Source organism: Balearica regulorum, chromosome 2, assembly GCF_011004875.1.
Source record: "Balearica regulorum gibbericeps isolate bBalReg1 chromosome 2, bBalReg1.pri, whole genome shotgun sequence".
NCBI classification, from domain to species: domain Eukaryota; kingdom Metazoa; phylum Chordata; class Aves; order Gruiformes; family Gruidae; genus Balearica; species Balearica regulorum.
In genome coordinates, this window is record NC_046185.1 from 144,573,053 (window position 1) to 144,592,748 (window position 19,696).

The 19,696-nt window shown below is 35.8% G+C and overlaps 1 protein-coding gene across 2 annotated transcripts in view; it reads left to right on the top strand.

Annotated features, from left to right (window-relative positions):
- Window positions 1-19,696, top strand: part of LOC104638885 (ATP-dependent translocase ABCB1-like) — a 59,121-nt gene that overhangs the window by 25,824 nt on the left and 13,601 nt on the right. For both annotated transcript variants that reach the window (XM_075746255.1, XM_075746256.1), the window contains exons 9-22: window positions 81-205; window positions 978-1,149; window positions 2,773-2,886; window positions 4,001-4,111; window positions 4,753-4,878; window positions 5,066-5,269; window positions 5,650-5,820; window positions 8,114-8,275; window positions 9,805-9,984; window positions 10,799-10,945; window positions 11,266-11,370; window positions 13,308-13,385; window positions 14,832-14,915; window positions 15,890-16,093. In XM_075746255.1, the coding sequence (XP_075602370.1) occupies window positions 81-205; window positions 978-1,149; window positions 2,773-2,886; window positions 4,001-4,111; window positions 4,753-4,878; window positions 5,066-5,269; window positions 5,650-5,820; window positions 8,114-8,275; window positions 9,805-9,984; window positions 10,799-10,945; window positions 11,266-11,370; window positions 13,308-13,385; window positions 14,832-14,915; window positions 15,890-16,093 (1,983 nt within the window). The remainder of the gene's footprint in view (window positions 1-80; window positions 206-977; window positions 1,150-2,772; window positions 2,887-4,000; window positions 4,112-4,752; window positions 4,879-5,065; window positions 5,270-5,649; window positions 5,821-8,113; window positions 8,276-9,804; window positions 9,985-10,798; window positions 10,946-11,265; window positions 11,371-13,307; window positions 13,386-14,831; window positions 14,916-15,889; window positions 16,094-19,696) is intronic.

The window sequence follows — 19,696 nt, forward strand, 5'->3', positions numbered from 1 at the left end:
GACTGTGATAAAAGGTATTGTGAAATGCTTGAGCTCATTCTGTTCTTCTTAAGTCAAAATATTTATATCTCCTGTATTAGGTTCTCTCTGCTTTCACTGACAAAGAACAAGCTGCATATGCAAAAGCGGGTGCTGTTGCAGAGGAAGTTCTGGCAGCAATCCGTACTGTAATAGCTTTTGGAGGACAGGAAAAAGAAATTAAAAGGTAAGAACAATGTTTGCTTTCATCAGCTGATTTTGAAGTACTCTCTTCAGGTGGTTTGAAATGTTCTCATATGTTTGCTGTTGAAAGTCTGTCAAAACAAGTAAGTCTTGTGCTCCTGCTTTTTTAGGTAATGGGTCTGTTATGGGCTATTATAAGTTTCACTACATGTTGAAAGACAAGTAGTCAGTTTTCTAGAAAATGGCAATCTAAGTTGATATATTGTCTCTACTCTAGCAAGTGTACAAGCTACATTAAACATCACAGTGAGAGCTTTAGACAAAAAAAAGAAAAGGCCTTGCCATGAGAAGAGATGATGGTATCCTTGGTAATCTGATTACTCAGTAACTGTTGTTGTGAAGGTACTAATAAACAATATCTTTATTTCTACTATACTCACAGTACATCATTCTTGCAATATATTTTAACCTTTTATCTTAAGCTAACAATTACAATCTCAAAACCTGTCATGAATGGTTCATGGTCAAAGTTCACTGACCTGCAGGTTATTTAAGGAACTTGAATGCCAGTACCTGAACTGCAGTGCCCTTTTTTTTCTGTATACCAGGTTGACTGATGTTGGCCTTTTTAGTAGTTACCTTAAGGTCTCTGTGCCTCGCTACTAGGCTTATCTTTGTACAGTCCTAGGGTTATATGTTTTATGTATCCTGTGGTACTTTGTGAGTGTTCTTTTTCTAATTCATCCACAGATTTTTTGGTGCTGTGCACCATGGTACAAGTATGAGTCTATTTTGAACTTCTATCTTTCTTCCAGATACCATAAAAATTTAGAAGATGCTAAACAGATTGGAATAAAAAAGGCTATTACAGCTAATATTTCTATGGGTGCTGCTTTCTTACTGATATATGCATCATATGCACTGGCCTTCTGGTATGGAACTACCTTGGTTTTAAATGATGATTACACTATTGGCAATGTTCTTACGGTAAGTATTAATGAGTAAATTCCCAATAGTAGTGAGAAATACGAAAGAAAATACATTAAAGGGATCTTACTTGAGTTTAATGAGAATTATGTGCCAAAATCGGCAAAATCTTCTTGACAAAAAGATTCTCACCACAAAAGTCTACATGTTGGTTCTATAGTATCTCAAAATCTACATCAGGCCAAATAAACCCTATATTATTTTCAACTGTTTCTACATCTTTTCTGACTTCATAAGATCAGACTGATATAGAAACAGTTCAATCAAAAACTGAAGTACTGTACCCTTCCTAGTTGCTATTTGTGTTCTGATTTGTGAGGCTGAATATATTTTCAGGATGCAGATGCAAATACTTTCTTTTTTTAGCTGTTATGTGGTCTAAGTAGATCATATTATTGATGGTTTGCTTATATTTTGCTCCATGAGAGCTTGGAATCTCTTCTCAGTATTTTTAGAAACCAAGGGGGAGAAAAACACACTTATGACTAGGAAATATGTCACCATCTAACAAAAGGAAGAAAACCATAACTCATAACTTAAATTCTTCTCTTGATGTGGCAACCGTTTAACTTCATATGTGTTATCAAACAAATATGGTAAGAAGCTTAACTGTTAACCACGATGAAACTCAGCCAGGATCATATGTATATATTTACATTTTTTTTAAACTGTTTTCTTTTATTTATGAATCACTCAAGTTTGCAAAAAAATGGCTCTGATATGTGTTATTTGCTCTTTTGAACCTGCCTAATTTTTTTAAAGTCAGGCTGGCATTCAGAACATCTCAGTGAGGTTCATGCTCCTGTGTGTAATCTTTTCAGTTCTAAGTATTTGCAATTTCTGTTGTCTATGTTGTAGTTAATTGGAATGGTGTTTTTATGACATGAATGGGAGTGTGTTGCCTTATTAGGTATCACATCTGTGACCACTGTTGGAGAAAAGATGATTGTGTGAGGGACCTTTGCTCTGACATACTATGGCTATTATTATGATCTCTATTTGAGCAGTGTGTTATTACTTTTGTTTTGATACTAGCTGAAAGCAATAAACTATACTTCCCTGAGAAAATAATATATTTTTTCTTTTTTTGTTTTTTTTATTATTTGCTTGCACTGTCTTTCATTCCAGCAGAGGGACCCTTTATTCCTTTGTGATGGAGAAGTTGGATTTGTATACTTCTATGTCGTTGTTACTTCGAAAGCAGAATGGTAGTGCTTTGCGTATCTGTCTTTGTTCCATTGGAAGACATGCAATATAGTTTCTGGTCTTTGGAACATCTTTTGCCAAAGAATGAATTAATACAATAAATCCTGAGGCATCAAGTGTAATTATACATCTTTTGGCATAGGTTTTGCAGGTCTCGGTCACTTTTTCACTTCTTATCAATATGTTTGCAACATTCACATTGTGCAGGAACTCAATTCTCAGCTGAATCTTAAACAGCCCTTAATGTTATTCTCTGTTTAAGAGAGACCCTTTCATTTTTTCTTTAACTCTAGATTCCTTAAAATTCCATTAACAGGCATGGAGCCTCCTGACCCAAAGATATCTAATGTAAATAAATAAATGTAATTCTCTGCTTAAATAAGAATTGATATATGTCACCATAAACTTTTATTTCAGGTCTTTTTCTCTGTATTGATCGGAGCTTTCAGTATTGGACAGACTGCTCCAAGCATAGAGGCATTTGCTAGTGCAAGAGGGGCTGCCTACACAATCTTTAATATCATAGACAATGTGAGTATCTTTGGTGTCACTGTCATTTCAAAACTGAGACACACTTCTTTTTAAAGTACAGGCACTATTTATGGATATGAAATTAGTAACAGTAAATAACAGTGTGTAAAATAAGCAGAAATATAAACATAAAAGCAGACAATGTGTAATTATTTGTCAGGTCTTCTCTGTCTTCTAGAGTTATCAGTTCTTACTTCAAAGGTAAAAATACTGGATCTCTGAATCACCTAGTGTTGGAGGTATCCTCTTTTTTTTTTTTATCATAAAGGGCATGCCTATCTAGATATGTGATCACAGAGATGTAGATATATAAGCATAGGTTTCAAGGTATCAGTGGCACCAACAGTAGTGTAAGAATTTCTGCCTGATATCTAATCTAAATCTGCATTTGTTCAGCTTAAATTCATTACCCTTTGTCCTATCACTACATGCCCTTGTAAACAGGCCCTCTCCAGCTTTTTCTGTAGGTCCCCTTCAGGTACTGGAAGGCTGCTCTAAATTCTCCCTGGAGCCTTCTCTTCTCCAGGCTGAACAACCCCAGCTCTCTCAGCCTGTCTTCAGTTGCCAAGAGAGTCTGAAATCAGGGAAGCTGTTATTTTACTAGCTAATGAAGCTCTATGAAATGCAATTGTATATTTTGGATTATTGTTAGCACACACTTCAAGTTCTAGACTCCCCCGGATGGAAACAAAACCAGTGATGATTAAGAACTCTGTTTCTGTTTGATGGTCAGTGGACTGATTCTTTCTCAGACAAATTGTTTCAGCAGAAAGGGCAGAGCTATAAATGAACAGAGTCTGAACAGCTCTTTAGAGATGATCTGTTCAGGTTAATCATCAGGCAGTGAAATGAATCTCAAATTATGGTTAGCTGTGGGTACAGTCTTAAAGTACTAAATTCACACAAAAGCTTAAATGGAGAAATTATAAAAGTATTCCTGTATGAGCAGATCATCAGTGTAGTAATGAGACAGCAAAACATTGTGCAATTTACGTGTTTCAGAAATCTCATCTAAATGACTTTAAAATTACATTTAATATCTCTGCAGATTCTTTATGAAAAAAATCATTAGGAAATAAGGTGGCTTTTATTTATTTTATTTTATTTTGCACAGGAACCTCAAATTGACAGTTATTCAGAGACGGGTTACAAACCAGACCACATTAAAGGGAACTTGGAATTCCAAAATGTTTACTTCAATTATCCATCCAGACCAGATGTTGAGGTACTGTAAATGAAACTTATATATATATTACAGTTAAACATGTGGATCATTTGTTAGGAAAAAAAAAAAGTCGCATAAAACTTTGTATCTTCCATGGTTGTGAAATGCTATATTTTATGCGAACTAGTACAAAAAAGTTATATATTGTACAATGAAATGTCACCATTGTAAAGAAGTCCCACCAATTCCAGGGGAAAAATTAAGGATACTTCAAGGTTACTAAAATTACTTTCCCTCCAAAACAACGTGGAGTATATTCTGTCACTTTTAACTGTGACTTTTACTGTACAATAGTTTTCCTGTAGTTTGCATGGTGCATTAAAGAAAAAGATGAAGCAGCATAATACAGAAATACTGCATCACATTGTTTTTATATTATATTTTAGTTACAGGTATTAATAGATTGTTGTTTTCTTGTATGAACTAGGTAATTAAGAAGTGTGTTGTGTAATGCATTGATGTTAGACCAACTGTGATGTAAATACAAAGAAAATTAAACTGAAGTAATGTAACCCAAAATTTAAACTCACATGTTTATAAATTTTATTTTGTACCAGATTCTGCTGTAAATGTAAAGGATGTTTTATTGTAGTCTTTAGAGTTTCTTCAAATTTACACTAACACCTTTCTGGCATGCACAGATACTGAAGGGCTTGAATCTCAAGGTTAGTTGTGGCCAGACAGTGGCCCTGGTTGGTGGCAGTGGCTGTGGGAAAAGTACAACTGTTCAGCTCATCCAGAGATTTTACGATCCCAAGGAAGGCATGGTAAGATACCTCAAGTGAGATGACAGCTCTGTGTGTCACAGTTGTTGGAAGGCTAGTTCTGGCCTCACTGCCCTTGTTCCAATGACATGGTAAAGTCTCCCCTAAAAAGGCATGTGCCAGCCTGGGGAGGGAGATTCCTTGACCAAAACACTTAGTGAACAGTTTGTGTCTGCTTTCTTTTGTTTAGGTTACTATTGATGGGCAGGATATTAAGACCTTAAATGTAAGATATCTGCGGGAGATTATTGGCGTGGTGAATCAGGAGCCCGTGCTCTTTGCTACTACCATTGCAGAAAATATTCGTTATGGCCGTGAGGATGTCACCATGGAAGAGATTGAAAAAGCTACCAAGGAAGCAAATGCTTATGACTTCATCATGAAGCTACCCAATGTAAGCAAACCAGCTGCCCTGCTGAAATAATTTCTCCTAAACCTTCTTGTGCCAAATAGTTCCTCATAAACCGAGGAAGCTGTTTTCCAGAGCTGTGGCTAAGCAGAGCTATGCAGAGCTTCCTCATAACTTAGAGAATAATGTTAACTTTAAATCTTTAGGTCATGACTTGATGAGTATTTAAAGAACTAGTAGAATTCCAGGGACACAAACAATTAGTCAGGTATATCCAAGTGTGTGTTTATCCTGTAGTGTTTTAGAGGAAGGAGAAGATGCTGCCGGAGCTACTGACACTGATGTGCCTTTTCTTTACATTGCCTTTCTTTGGCGAAATGACTGTGCAGCTGAGTGTTGTAGAAATGTGTGTGGTTGTCTTGTAGAAGTTTGAAACAGTGGTTGGAGAAAGAGGGGCACAGCTGAGTGGAGGCCAGAAGCAAAGAATAGCAATTGCCCGAGCTCTGGTTCGCAATCCTAAAATTCTCCTGCTTGATGAGGCAACATCAGCTTTGGATACTGAGAGCGAATCAATTGTGCAGGCAGCACTGGACAAGGTCAGTAGTGTTCTAAAATGAAGCAGGTAAGCAGGAGTGTAATATTTCCTTTTTTTCCAGACATTTGTTGAAAGAGCTGCAAGAAATAGAGACCCTTAAAACACAAAATGTAAACTTGGATTCGGCCAATTTTCTCTGTACAGAGAATTTTGAGATCCTGCAGGTATTACAGAGAGGAATCTCGTTTCAAGTGAGAAGATGGAATTATATTTTCTGCATTATTAAGCTTAAATCAACATTTTCTTGGTTTAAACACCATCCTCTGCAATTATCTGTCTTACAGACATTCATATTGTTGTCAGTCACCTACTTAATTAACTTGTGTTGAACTCTGACAGACAAGGTAAGCACTATCAGCATGTTTTAAGTGATTGTAGCAGTGACTTGACAGGAAGCACTCCAAGGAAACATTTGCGTCAGTTAACATGACTGCTTCTAGGTGCTTGTTTTGTTCAGAGTGTAGACCTGTCTCACTAAGGGACAGCTGATCTTGGTGCAACTTAGGAGTCTCTATATTCATACTGGGGCTGTACCCCCAGATGATATTCTGAATTTACTCAGTTGGATTCTGCTGGAGTAATGTAATGCTTCCTGCTGCTGTTGGATAGAGAAAGACAGTTTGAGGAGAATTATTAATGAAAATACATTTAATAGAGAAGTTATTTGTCTAGCTTTTCTTGGTTATATTATCTTATAAATTTGGATCCTCATAAAACTTTGCAGAAGACCTAGGGAATCATAGAATCATAGAATAGTCTGGGTTGGAAGGAACCTTTAAAGATCATCTAGTTAAATGCCTCTGCCATGGTCAGGGACATCTTTCACTAGATCAGGTTGTTCAAAGGCCTGTCCAACCTGACTTTGAATACTTCCAATGATGGGGAATCCACAACTTCTCTGGGCAACCTGTTCCAGTGCACCACCACCCTCAAAGTGAAGAATTTATTCCTAATATCTAATCTAAGTCTACCCTCCTTCAGTTTAAGGCTATTACCCCTTGTCCTATCACTACATGCCCTGGTAAAAAGTCTCTCTACACCATTCTTATGAGCCCCCTTTATATACTGAAAGGCCACAATAATGCCTTCCTGAAGCCTTCACCACTCCAGGTTGAACAACCCTAAGTCAATCAGGCTTTCTTCATAGGAGAGATCTTTCAGCCCTCTGATTATTTTTGTGGCCCTCCTCTGGACCCCCTCTAACAAGTCCATGTCTTTCTTATGTTGGGGACCCCACAGCTGGACGCAGTACTCCAGGTGGGGTCTCACAAGAGCAGAGTAGAGGGGTAGGATCACCTCCCTTGGCCTGCTGGCCATGCCTCTCTTGATGCAGCCTAGGATATTGTTGGCTTTCTGGGCTGCAAGTGCACGTTGTCAGCTCATGTCCAATTTTTATCCACCAGTATTCCCAAGTGCTTCTCCTCAGGGCTGCTCTCAATCTATTCATCCCCCGTTCTGTATTGATATTGAGGATTGCACTGACCCAGGTGCAGGACCTTCCACTTAGCCTTTTTGAACTTCATGAGGTTCACACGTGCCCACTCCTCAAGCCTGTCTAGGTCCCTCTGGATGCCATCCCTTCCGTCAAGTGAATCAACTGCACCACTCAGCTTGGTGTCATCTGCAAACTTGATGAGTGTGCACTCAATCCCATTTATCTATGTCAATGATGAAGATATTAAATAGTATAGGTCCCAGTATGGACCCTTGAGAGACATCACTGAAGATGAACTCCATCCAGGTTCCAACAAAGTTCTACCACTTGAGATCATTACTTTGATTATTGAAACTAAACGTTGCTTGATCATTTTACTACAGCCTGGTAATTAAAACAGCTAGCTGTAACATTTGCTACATTATGTGTGATAGGCTTATAAGTATCCAAAGATAAGTAGTTAGTTGAAATGTATTTCGCATGGAATTGTAGACAATTTTGTTTTCAATGAAGCTACTTGAGATGGCAATGACTTAGAGCTTAGAACACTGAACTTTTTAAATGTCAGTGTGAAATATTTTCTAATGCTTCTGAGTATAAACTATCCTTCACAGATTTTAAGGTTTAAATTAACAACTATGGGTTTAAATGTACAAACTTTCAGCATATTTAAAATTTTAAGGTTATTTAAGATTTATTTCTGTTTTAAGGTGCTCATTGAAATACCTTTTTTTTTTAAAGTTATATTTTGCTGTGAACCATTTTAATGTTTCCCTTAGGTTTTATTCAACTATAATATGAAGATGAACAATTTTTGAATATACTTAGAAATAGTCATATTTAATATTGTTATTTCTAGGCAAGGGAAGGACGCACCACAGTTGTAGTAGCTCATCGACTGTCAACAGTCCGAAATGCAGATCTTATAGCTGTGTTTGAAGGTGGAGTTATAACAGAACAAGGAAATCACTTGAAATTGCTTGAGAGAAAGGGAATCTACTATAAACTCGTTAACATGCAGGTACTTTTCTCTTGCTAGCTGTTGCTTCATTTTCTTTTTTGTATTCCATGTCCATAGTTATTGTATGCTATCAGAAGTATGGGGAATTCTGCAGCTTATTTCGTTAACAGCAAAAAAATATGTGCTTTGAAGGGAGAGCAGTAATTTGAGAGAGAAGACCACTGGTTTTGATACCTACTTAAACCCAAGATAGTACATTTTTAATCCTCTAGGGATTTAAACTTAAAATATTATTTTATATGTTATGCAGGTAATGTAGAGCAGCTGACTACAGTAGTTTTCTATTCCATTGCTTTTTCTTAGCCTATGATAGAAGGTAAAATAGCTGATACTGGAGGAATAGAGCATGGATATTTTAAGCTGTTTAATTATAATCCTTCATATTGAATTTATTTCTAAAGATTAAAAAGTGGAGGAATAGGACAAAAAGAAAAATAATCTAGCTAGGCTGAGTGCCAAAATATGTACACATTTGAAGTTATGTAGCCAGAAACAAAGAGATTGGAAATTAATATAAATATCAGAAACAGATTAGTTATTAAGTGAAGAAGAAAATACTTTGGTACATCCCAATAGCCCAAGTGATAGTTAGATTGTAGCTGAGGATCACTGTAGCCTCTGTGTCAGTGGTGTTTCACTGCGTAACTACCATACCCATTAAAGAAACTGAAACTGCTATCTCAGTATGTCAGACTGAAAAGAGTAAACTAGGCCAATTAAAACATTTCTTCATAAAATAACTATGAGAATGCATTTGGTCACCTTAGATTCAAAGTAACTTTGTATTCAAGCAAATGAGACAATGGGAAAAATTAGGAAATATAAAATATAAAGAAAATTAAAAATAATGGAAAACAACAAAATGGAAAGAAAGCCAGAAAAGTTCTTTTAATTAGTAGTACAAAAAGCAGTAAGAAATAAAAACTTTCTGAAAAAAAAGAAATACAAGTTGAAGGCAACTTTGAATCCAGTTACTATTAAATACCTCCATGGTGGGTAGACATTTATTATTCTGTCAAACAGACTGGCAAAATTATCACCAAAAGTAGGACTTTTTTCCAAACTGTTCAGATTTTTCAGTCAAAATCTCTTTTTGACCTGTTCCATCCTGAACTTCCTTGTTACATTTAAAGTCAAGAATTTTTAAGAGTTCTACACTAAACAGAGGTAATTTTTTTCTCACTTCATGAATCAACAGTGCGTGCAAATGGTTTACACTCAATTTAATTAACTCTGTTAGGAGTTAATTCATAAAAAAAGAGGAGCTACTTCCACTCCCCTGCCCTCCACTTAGTATAAGTATTTTCTTGAGAGGTAGGATACTTTTATATGTGAATCAAGCTCTGAAGATAGAGATCTACTCAAATATAATACAGATTTTCATATCTGCTTGATGGATTATGTATTGTTTTCCCCGTATCTCTTTCCACTGAAACAAAGTTACTTTTACTTTGATTACCTCATAATTATGAAAGTTCAAAGTAATATATGCAAAATTAATCCTAGCATCGTGTTCTTCCCTCTTTTAGGCAATAGAAGCTGAAGTTCCATCAGAAAAAGATGAGAATGCACTTACTGACAAAAAAAGTGAAACTGAAACAGAATTTGAGGAATCCTTAACAAAAGGATTGAGAAGACGATCAACTCGCAGAAGCTTGAAAAAGCCAGGAGCACAAAATGATGATCCTGATGAGAAAACTAGTTCACCTGTAAGTATCTTTGCAGAGTTATTAGTGAACTTTGATATCTTTCAACTAAGTATGTTAAAATTAAATTCATTCTCTTGCTCCAGAAGGGTACGAGAAGAAGGAGGCATTTGATAGGGTTGAAAAAAAATTAGAATTTTCTAATTCTAAATAGCCTTTGTCTGATAATATTCATAACTTGTTTTGTTATTCTCACCATGAATAATTATACAAATAAAATGGGACTTTAAAAATCTATAACAAGGATGAGTTTATTTTTGAAAATCAATTTGCTACAAAAGAAATATACTTACATATATTTGCATACCATACCAATATAGTCTATCCAGGTTAAACATTCATTTTTGTATCAGAAACAGAACATTTGGTCCAACATACGGCTCTTACAACAAACCTTACCAAAAAACCATACAACAAATATGATTACATTCATATTTGCAGCAAATACTTTGCCATTATAAATTGCTTAATGAACAATTGAATTAATCTAGTCATGGATTACGCTCAACAATATGCCCAGAATGAATACTTCAGTCACCATTGAGCAATACCAAGAGTATTGATCAATGAAAATGAAATAAATAAACTAAAATATGAAGACAAGAGCTGTAGATACATTCTAACAGCTCTTTCTTCCTTGTATTAAAATAATAAAAGGAAATGTACAATCAGTTAATTGTTCATGTTATTAAAAAGTACACATTTTTACTTCCCCTGAGTAGATTCTGGGAGTAGGAAATTAACTATTAATCTCTCTTTTTCTCCATATTTCTCCAAATACATACATGCTTGTCTTAACAGAATTCTCATTTTTTAGAATGAAGAATTACCTCCAGCTTCATTTCTGAAAATTATGAAGTTGAACAAAACTGAATGGCCATACTTTGTAGCTGGAACTTTATGTGCAATTATCAATGGAGCTTTACAACCTGGATTTGCAATCATATTTTCAGAAATTATAGGGGTAAGTTTGAATAAAATATGCAAAAAACTACAAAGCCTACATAATTTATTTCTAATAAAACCAGGTCTTAAGCAATCACTGCATAATGAAGCTGAGGAGTGGATAAAGCAGTATTACAAAAATCTGAAGAATTATGAGATTTATGAAATCCTAAAAATCTTGTTACAACCTGAACTTTGCTTGTTATACCTATAAACATATGTAACATATGCTCAGATTTTATATGAATGCAAATGACTACCAAACAATTGTTGAGAAATATGGGAGTATTTTAGATTTTTAGTTGATTTTTAAAAATTGTTGGGTTTATTATTTTCTAGATTTTTTCAGAAGATGACCACACCATTTTAAGACAAAAGAGCAACTTATATTCAGTGCTGTTTTTAGTACTTGGGATCATTTCCTTTTTTACTTTCTTTTTTCAGGTAAGTTTTATTATTTTAGCTTTGCTTTAATTGTTCATCATGTTTTAGAAACCAGTTCTGAAATATACTAAAAATGTGTATCTTCTTAATACATGTCTCCCACTCAAACCAGAAGCCACATTTATGGTTCTAGATGTGCCTTGTGCTGAACTGTATCTTTTTTGACCTCGAGCTTCTCATGTGTTAGAGACCTTCTAACCTATTCTGACCTGTTAACTTCAGAACTTCCCCTGTTCTTTAGCAAACACATCTCAGCATGAAACTCTGGATTCTCTCACTCTTTTTTCCATTGCCATCTAACAACCAACCCCTCCAGCCTTTGCACTATACCGCTCTCTTCTCACCCTCGAGCCCTCTTATTTGAATCTGTTAGCAATTGCAAATCTACCAGTCTCCTGCCTTAGCTCTCCGATTTTTTACTCCCCTAACCCCTTCCCCATTCAAGTCTTATGTGAGCACCTCAAAGATTCCCAGGCTCAGTTCCTCAAGTAACACCCATCATGCTGATATTCGGCTCCCCCTGCTTAAATACTAATGATTGAACAACAATACCCCATCCCCTGCTCTCGCTGATATCTATAGCCATCTCAACTTTTACAACAAAAGTAATTTAACTTTACCCTAATTCTTATATGTATCTAACTGCTACAACAGTGCCACAGTAAAAAGGAAAAAAAAAAAAGTAGTAATCATACAGGTGCAAACTTTGGGATTTAAATATTTCCATATATAGTCTGGTTTATAATTTCTGAATATGATTGTATAGTTTTATCCATTAAATGAGCCTACACAGTGAAATAATAAAGTGCACTTGGGACATCAGCATAAACAGTCTCTTGCAAAAACCTCCTGGTTTATTTAAAGAATTGTCTTGTTGCACATACATGCAAGAAGGCCTTAAGCACAGAAGATTGAGTTGTAAATGGCTATGACAGGTTTGCTGTCATATGTTCAGATAATATTTTAAATAAGAGTGGGAAGAGTTCATTGAGATGTAACACCTCCAAATTAGGGAGAATGAAAAAAAATGTAAAACATTCCTATAATGTCTTTATATAGTGCTCGTCCTCTGATGGTCTTTAGTGATTTTTTCTGTCACATACTTGCGCAAATTTACTGACAGTATAGGAGCACAGCAAAGATAACGATCAAAGTTAACTGAGAAATATTTGCTGTTTGGAATATGCCATAGTAATTTTTCTTAGTATCGCATAGTACAGTTGCATCTGTGGTTTTTATTTTAAAAGTGTTCAATTTCACAAATGTTGATTCCAAACAATTAATATTTGTAATCACATAAAGGTGGTAGTGAGCTAAACAAAGCTAATTATAAACACTGATGTCATACTAAAATTTAAGAAGAGTGTATCTTCCCAGCATTTTAACCAGCATATTCCTTTTTGTGTCTTGTTAAATTGATTCGTGTATCTGGCTAAAAATATGTTCAATTCATTCGAAAACATCACTTATGTATTACTGCTGATAGCTATGTCAGTTTGTGTTAGGATTTCAGGGAAGAAATCTTAATTCCATTGGAGTCAATGGGAAATTTGCATTTGACTTCAATGAACCCAGATTACCTTATGAAGACTTTAAGCTAAAACAAGTGGCCTAAAAGCCACTTGTTTAAATCTGACTTAGGTCAACTCAGGTAAAAATGAAGTCAAAGGGTTAATTAGGATCCTTTCCTTCAAACATACTGGCTGGGAAATACTGCTGTGCTCCATATATTTTTTTTTGAGAAAGAATATTTGAATGTCTGTACTGTGAACATACTAGAATTTAGGACGATTAAACCTGTTTTTACATTTGCTTTGTGCCATCAGGACTGCAATATTTTGTACTTTGACATTGTAGAGACAATGCATCTAAAATATTTATTGAATAAACACAAAAAATGTAATACTATGCTAAGCATTGTACCTTTTCTCAAATAGGGTTTCACGTTTGGCAAAGCTGGAGAAATTCTTACAATGCGGCTTCGATTCATGGCATTTAAAGCAATGCTTAGACAGGTAATAAATATTTTGATTTCCAGGGTTTTAAAAGTAATTAATATTATAGATATCATAAAATAACTGTATTCTACATTATTCTGTTGTATTATGACTTGTCTACAGAGGAGAGTCTTTAAATCAGTCTAGAAACCAATTTGGTTAGTTACATGCAGTTAAGCAAAGTATTCCTAGAGGAAGAGTCTTAAATCAATACAAGTACAATAGCGTTTTATGTACTCCTTGCAAAGACGTAGATTTACAGCCAAGTTGCTATGGCCCGACAAGTTGATGTGCACCAGCAGTATCCCATTATGTGTTCATTTGTCTGCTTTGCTTTCTTGGTGCCCTTCCTCCCCTAAAGAAATGCGATGCAATGCAACTTAAATTGTAACTCTTACTTCAAATATCAGATTTAAATTGTAATATGTACAGATATGTTTTTATTTATTTATTGAAGGTCTCTTTCAAAGAGTTCCCAAATCTATAATTGTTGTTTGTTAATACAATAGTGAGATTGTATACTTAAATCTAAAGCTACTTTCAGAGAATTAAAATATAAATATTTCATAGTGTTTTAAGTAATTCATGCAGTTATCTAAATTGGCCTTCATCTTGCATAATTTCAGGATCAGTATTTTAGATTTTCAAATACATAATATAACGTTTCTAGGGATTTATGTCTTGCACATAAAGCTACATGTAGACACAGAATTTGATTCATGTGAACATGACTATTTGCAATGCAGACAGAAAGCTGTTGTAGTCTGAAAAACTATGATTTATAGATTAGCCTCACTGAAAACCTAATGAAAGAGCAATCTTACAATTGAGTCTTGGGGTCACAAGTGCCTGTACTACATCACCAGGTCTTCATTCAGTGCATATTACACAGGGAAGTTTAAATCAGACATTTGGTCACATAGTGAATAAATTATAAACTGCATACCTGACCCCAACAATTGACTTTGACCAGATAGACCAGTTTGGGTTTTGTTTTTTTGTTTTGTCTCATAGTTTCCAAGTAAGCCTCTTCAGTCTGGGGAGAAACAAAGGAATTAATTGAGAGGTTTTACCTTGAAAATGCTTTACACTTAATTCATCCCCAAACAGCTTTGCAATTGTGAAGGAGTGTGACTGAAGAGTCATCTCCTCCAAGGAGATGCAGATTCAGCTGTGGTGGGAAAGGGTAGATTTTAGTTTTGGGGAATCTCCCGGGCTGCTCTTCTTCCTTCTCAGCAGTGACAGGGTACACATCAGATCATCCACAAGCATACACATTTTTCCTAAAAATATTCATTGTGCAATGAAGGAATTAGACTTAATTATATATGCAGAACTGATGCACTGCCACGTACACAGTCTTCTGACACTGAACTCAGTTATATTAGGTAGACCTCAGTTTTACTTTGCAGTCTATATGAAATGTCCAAAAACTGGTCCTAAGAAAAATGTTTCTTATTGTAGGACATGGGCTGGTTTGATAATTCTAAAAATAGCACTGGAGCATTAACTACAAGACTTGCTAATGATGCCTCACAAGTGAAAGGAGTAAGTAAAATTTTGGTTTGGAATTTTTCATATATCGTTTAGTATCTAGTAAAGTCGCAGCTTGGATTTGACTCATTGGATAACAGTGTTGACTTTGACAACTAAAATTTACTGTAAAACAATAGCTGGTATAGAATGCACTAATGTTTTATAACAATGATGGTAGTATATGTGTACAAAATAATTTCCAAGTAAACCTTTTTTTAAGTTTACTACTGTGCTGTATTTTGATCTTCATTATTAAACAAATTCATTGGGAATCTCTTTATCTAAGATGTCTATTTAGAGACATCTTATTTACCTAAAAATCTGTGTCTAAATTTGTCCAGTTTATGACCTCCTACTATTTTTTGATTGTGCAGATTCCTTATATGAAAAAAATTAGACACAGTAGCAATAGACTTGCTTTTCGTTGTTACTTTTTGGAGATTCTTTACAAGTAATTTGTGGACTTTCAGGAGTCTGTAATATTAGGCTAAAGAGCACTGAATGTATGAATTTGTGTATGATTAAGTAAATTTTTACTGCTACATGAAGTTATGTGCTTTTTTTTCTGAATTTTTCTGAGCAATTCTGTAGTATCTTGTTCTTTATAAGTTAAACATTTCATTTCTTCATTGGGCTCTGTGTGATGACTTATAAAGCTAGCTGTATGATCTACAAAATGTGACAGATTTTAATGTTTGGCTGTAAATAAAAATATGTAATATGCTTAAAATCTATTCATCTTCAAGATCAGAATTTAGAAACTGCAGTGCAAATTTAAGTAATCAGAATATGGGGAAAGAAGAATTAAATGTGATTGAGACATTTTTTTACAAAATCATTTCAGAAACTCCTATTTTGAAAAATAGCAAAACTGAGTTAAGACTTTCTAAATAGTGTTTTGAGAATGAGGAAAATTATAGGTGGAAATGCTTTCTTTATTTAAGATGCAGTTACTTTAGCAAGAAATGTCTTTTTTCTTTCTCCAGGCAACTGGTGTCAGACTGGCATTAATTGCCCAAAATGTAGCTAACCTGGGGACTGGAATTATTATATCATTAATTTATGGTTGGCAGCTGACCTTGCTTCTTTTAGCTGTTGTGCCGATCATTGCAGTGGCAGGAATGATTGAAATGAAGATGTTGGCTGGGCATGCTAAAAAAGATAAACAAGAGCTGGAAACTGCAGGAAAGGTGGGTCTAGAGAAGTTTATCTATTTCTATGTAGTGTATAAAGTCATGTTTACCAAAGCATTGTTGATGGATGTATTACTTCCAAATACAGAACATACAATATTTAACTTCCAGAGACAGCCAGACTCTATGTAGTTATGCTAGTAGACTTACAGAGCATAACACCTCTTCAAAATAATTGAAGACTTATGTTATTAACCGATATTTATTTTTATAATTTATAAATCCCAGAATGTGCTAAGCACTATTCAGGCACATTCTTTTTTCCTTCCTGCTCTGATCATCTCTATCTTCTTTACTTTGCAACCCTCTTCATTTTGCTATTCTCTTTTTTCTTTTCTGTCATACCTTTTTGGCATGTCATCTTTCTTACATATATTGTACTGCTTTTTTTTGCCTTTTTTTTTTTCTTTTTCATCTTATCACTGTTTGCAGGGATAATATGTATTTATCCACTGGTTTGTGAGTCTGTTTGCCATTTGTGTTTTTCTTGAGTGGAAGAGAAAGATGAGAACTGAAAAGTGAGAAGGCTAGACTCTTGATTAAGAAATTAGATGAAGGCATTTAATATCACTTCATTCCAAAAATCCTTTTGGGACAGAACAACTATTTCATCACTTCCCAGATATTGCTTTCTTCAAGGTAAAACTTTCCTAAAATACATTTCTATGTCCTACTGGTTTTAAAAGTTGTTGAGAAGAAAATAATTTATCTAAGGCCGTGCACACAAGCAATGGTATTTATCTTCAGATTTCGTGTCTAAATGTATGTGTCTGCATATGTGCTAGCAGTCTAATGTCCTCTTTATAGTTATTGGAGATGCCATAGTGTCTGGGTGGCCTTCAGCTGCCATTTCAGAAGGGTATGGGTCTACTCTATGTTCTACATTGCATGTGCCGTGCCTTACCCAAATGTTTTGAGTATCCTAGAGCATCTCCAATGGCACAAACCACCTGCGTGTGGGCAACTCCAGTCAACAATCCTGGAGGAAGAGACTAGGTAGGCACATAGTGCCTAGGCAGATGAATTGCTTTCTAGTTCTGTTGAACAGGTAGCCATTGACTACACTGGTATCATAGACACCTAAATTCAAGTGTCTTAATATGGATCTGAACAACCCTCCCAGTAACTCCTATTTACTAAGTGGGTTTTATTTCCTTCCATCATGTCTGTAGATAAAGTTGCTCAAAAGCATTTTTGTCCCTCCAAGTCCACAGAAAATTCTGAGTAATGATCTTTCCGTGGGCTTTTTTGTACAAGCCAAAGGATGCATTTCCTTTCCTTTCAACTGACTACACTGACTACATTTCTTCTGCTTCTTCTTTCTAATGGCAGAAAAAATATTTCATATTGTTTTGTTGTAAGATATGACAGAAAAAAGTTGGCAATTCTTGGAATAGGCACTAGAGACTTTCTTAATGCAGCAGATTCTGAAGAATTAGCACAGCTGTTATGAAAATTTATGATTTTTTGGAAAAGCTGGAGAAAATACTTTCTTTTCTTAGCAATGTATGAGTTTCTTTTCTCAAAGCCACCTAAGCAAGCACTAGACTATAGGCATTTTATTAAATTACCATTTAAAAAAAAAATAAATCAGTTTTCTTCAATGAAAATGGGGTTCTACCTGGAAAATTTGCTTTCTGCAAAGGCTGGCTGAACTTACTTTACTAACAGAAAAACAGCCTACTTCTTTGAGTATTGTTGAGACAATATAACTATGAAAAATAAAATTTATTTCATTTCATTGTTACTATTAACATTGTGTATTACATTCAAATCAATGAGTTAGTCAATTATATGCAAATTTTCAAACAGTGGCACAAGCATTACTGCAGCTATAAGAGAATTATATCCCTATATTTTAGAACAAAGATAACGGTACCACAGTTTAAAAATCTTTGGTAACAGTTCATGAAGAAAAACACTTTCAAGGCTGTGGTTTAACTTACAAAAAAGTAGCGAGATATGGAGGTTATTTCTTTTTCTGTTTTAAACTGTAGGCATTTGAACTGTATGGTGAATTGCCATAACTCTGGTGTCCTGTAAGACATAATATACAGGATCACTTTTCAGAATAGAATTTCATTCTGTTCGTAGAATCAGAATCATAGAATATCTCACATTGGAAGGGAACCATAAGGATCATGAAGTCCAACTCCCTGCTCCTCACAGGACTACCTGGAACTAAACCATAGGACTAAGAGCGTCGTCCAGATGCTCCTTGAACTCTGACAGGCTTGGTGCCATGACCACTTCCCTGAGGAGCCTGTTCCAGTGACCGACCACCCTTTCAGTGAAGAACCTTTTCCTAATGTCCAATCTGAACTTCCTCTGATGCAGCTTCATTCCATTTCCTCGTGTCCTGTCACTGGTCACCAGAGAGAGGAGATCAGCACCTCCCCCTCCGCTGCCCCCCTTGAGGAAGCTGTAGACTGCGATGAGGACACTCTTCAGCCTTCTCTAAGCTGAACAAACCAAGTGACCTCAGCCACTCCTCATAATTGCTGCCCTTGAGACCTTTCACCCTCCTTTGGACACACTCTAATAGTCTGATGTCCTTCTTATATTGAGGCACCCAAAATTGCGCTCAGTACTCAAGGTGGGGCCACACCAGTGCAGTGTAGACTGGGACAATCACCTCCCTTGACCGCCTAGCTATGCTGTGCTTAATGCACCCCAGGACACGATTGGCTCTTTTGGCTGCCAGGGCACACAATTGACTCATATTCAACTTGCCATCAACCCAAACCTCCAGATCTCTTTCTGTGTGGCTGCTCTGCAGTTTCTCATCCAATTTGTATGTATATCCAGGATTACCCTGTCCCAGGTGCAGAATCCAGCACTTGCTCTTGTTAAATTTCATACAGTTGGTAATTACCGAGCTCTCTAGTCTATCCAGATCTCTCTGGAGGGCCTCTCTAGCTTCAGGGAGTCCTCCTAATTTAGTATCATTGCCAAACTTACTTACTGTACATTTGACTCCCGCATCCAGGTCATTTATAACAACATCAAAGAGCACTGGCACTAAAATTGAGCCCTCAGGAACCCCACTAGTGACTGGCTGCCAGCCTGATGTAACCCCATTTACTATAACGCTTTGAGCCCGACCCGTCAGCCAATTGTTATGCGCTTGTCTAGCTGTATGATGGACATTTTGTCCAGAAGGATAGTGTGAGAGACAGTATCAAAAGCTTTGCTAAAATAAAAAAAATAAAAAACCCCACATCTACTGGCTTTCCTTGGTCAACTAGGTGGGTGACCTTGTCATAAAAGGAAATTTAGTTAAACAGGACTTCCCCGTCGTGAATCTGTGCAGGCTATGACCAATGACTGCATTGTGTCTCAAGTGTTTTTTTCAAGAACTCCCAGAATAACACTCTCCATAATTTTACCAGGCACTGAAATGAGACTGACAGCCCTGTTGTAGTACGATGACTTCTTTAAAGTGCTCATGCTTCTCTCCTGCTTTTTGTATAAGTGCTCAGTTCACAAAGCTTTGTGCAGAACAGGGACTTTGCTGACTTCTAGGCATGAGCTGGAAACAGGGAGTTCAAAGAAGTAGGTCCAGAGAAGCACAGTGCTCCAAAGCACTGGTTCTCAAAG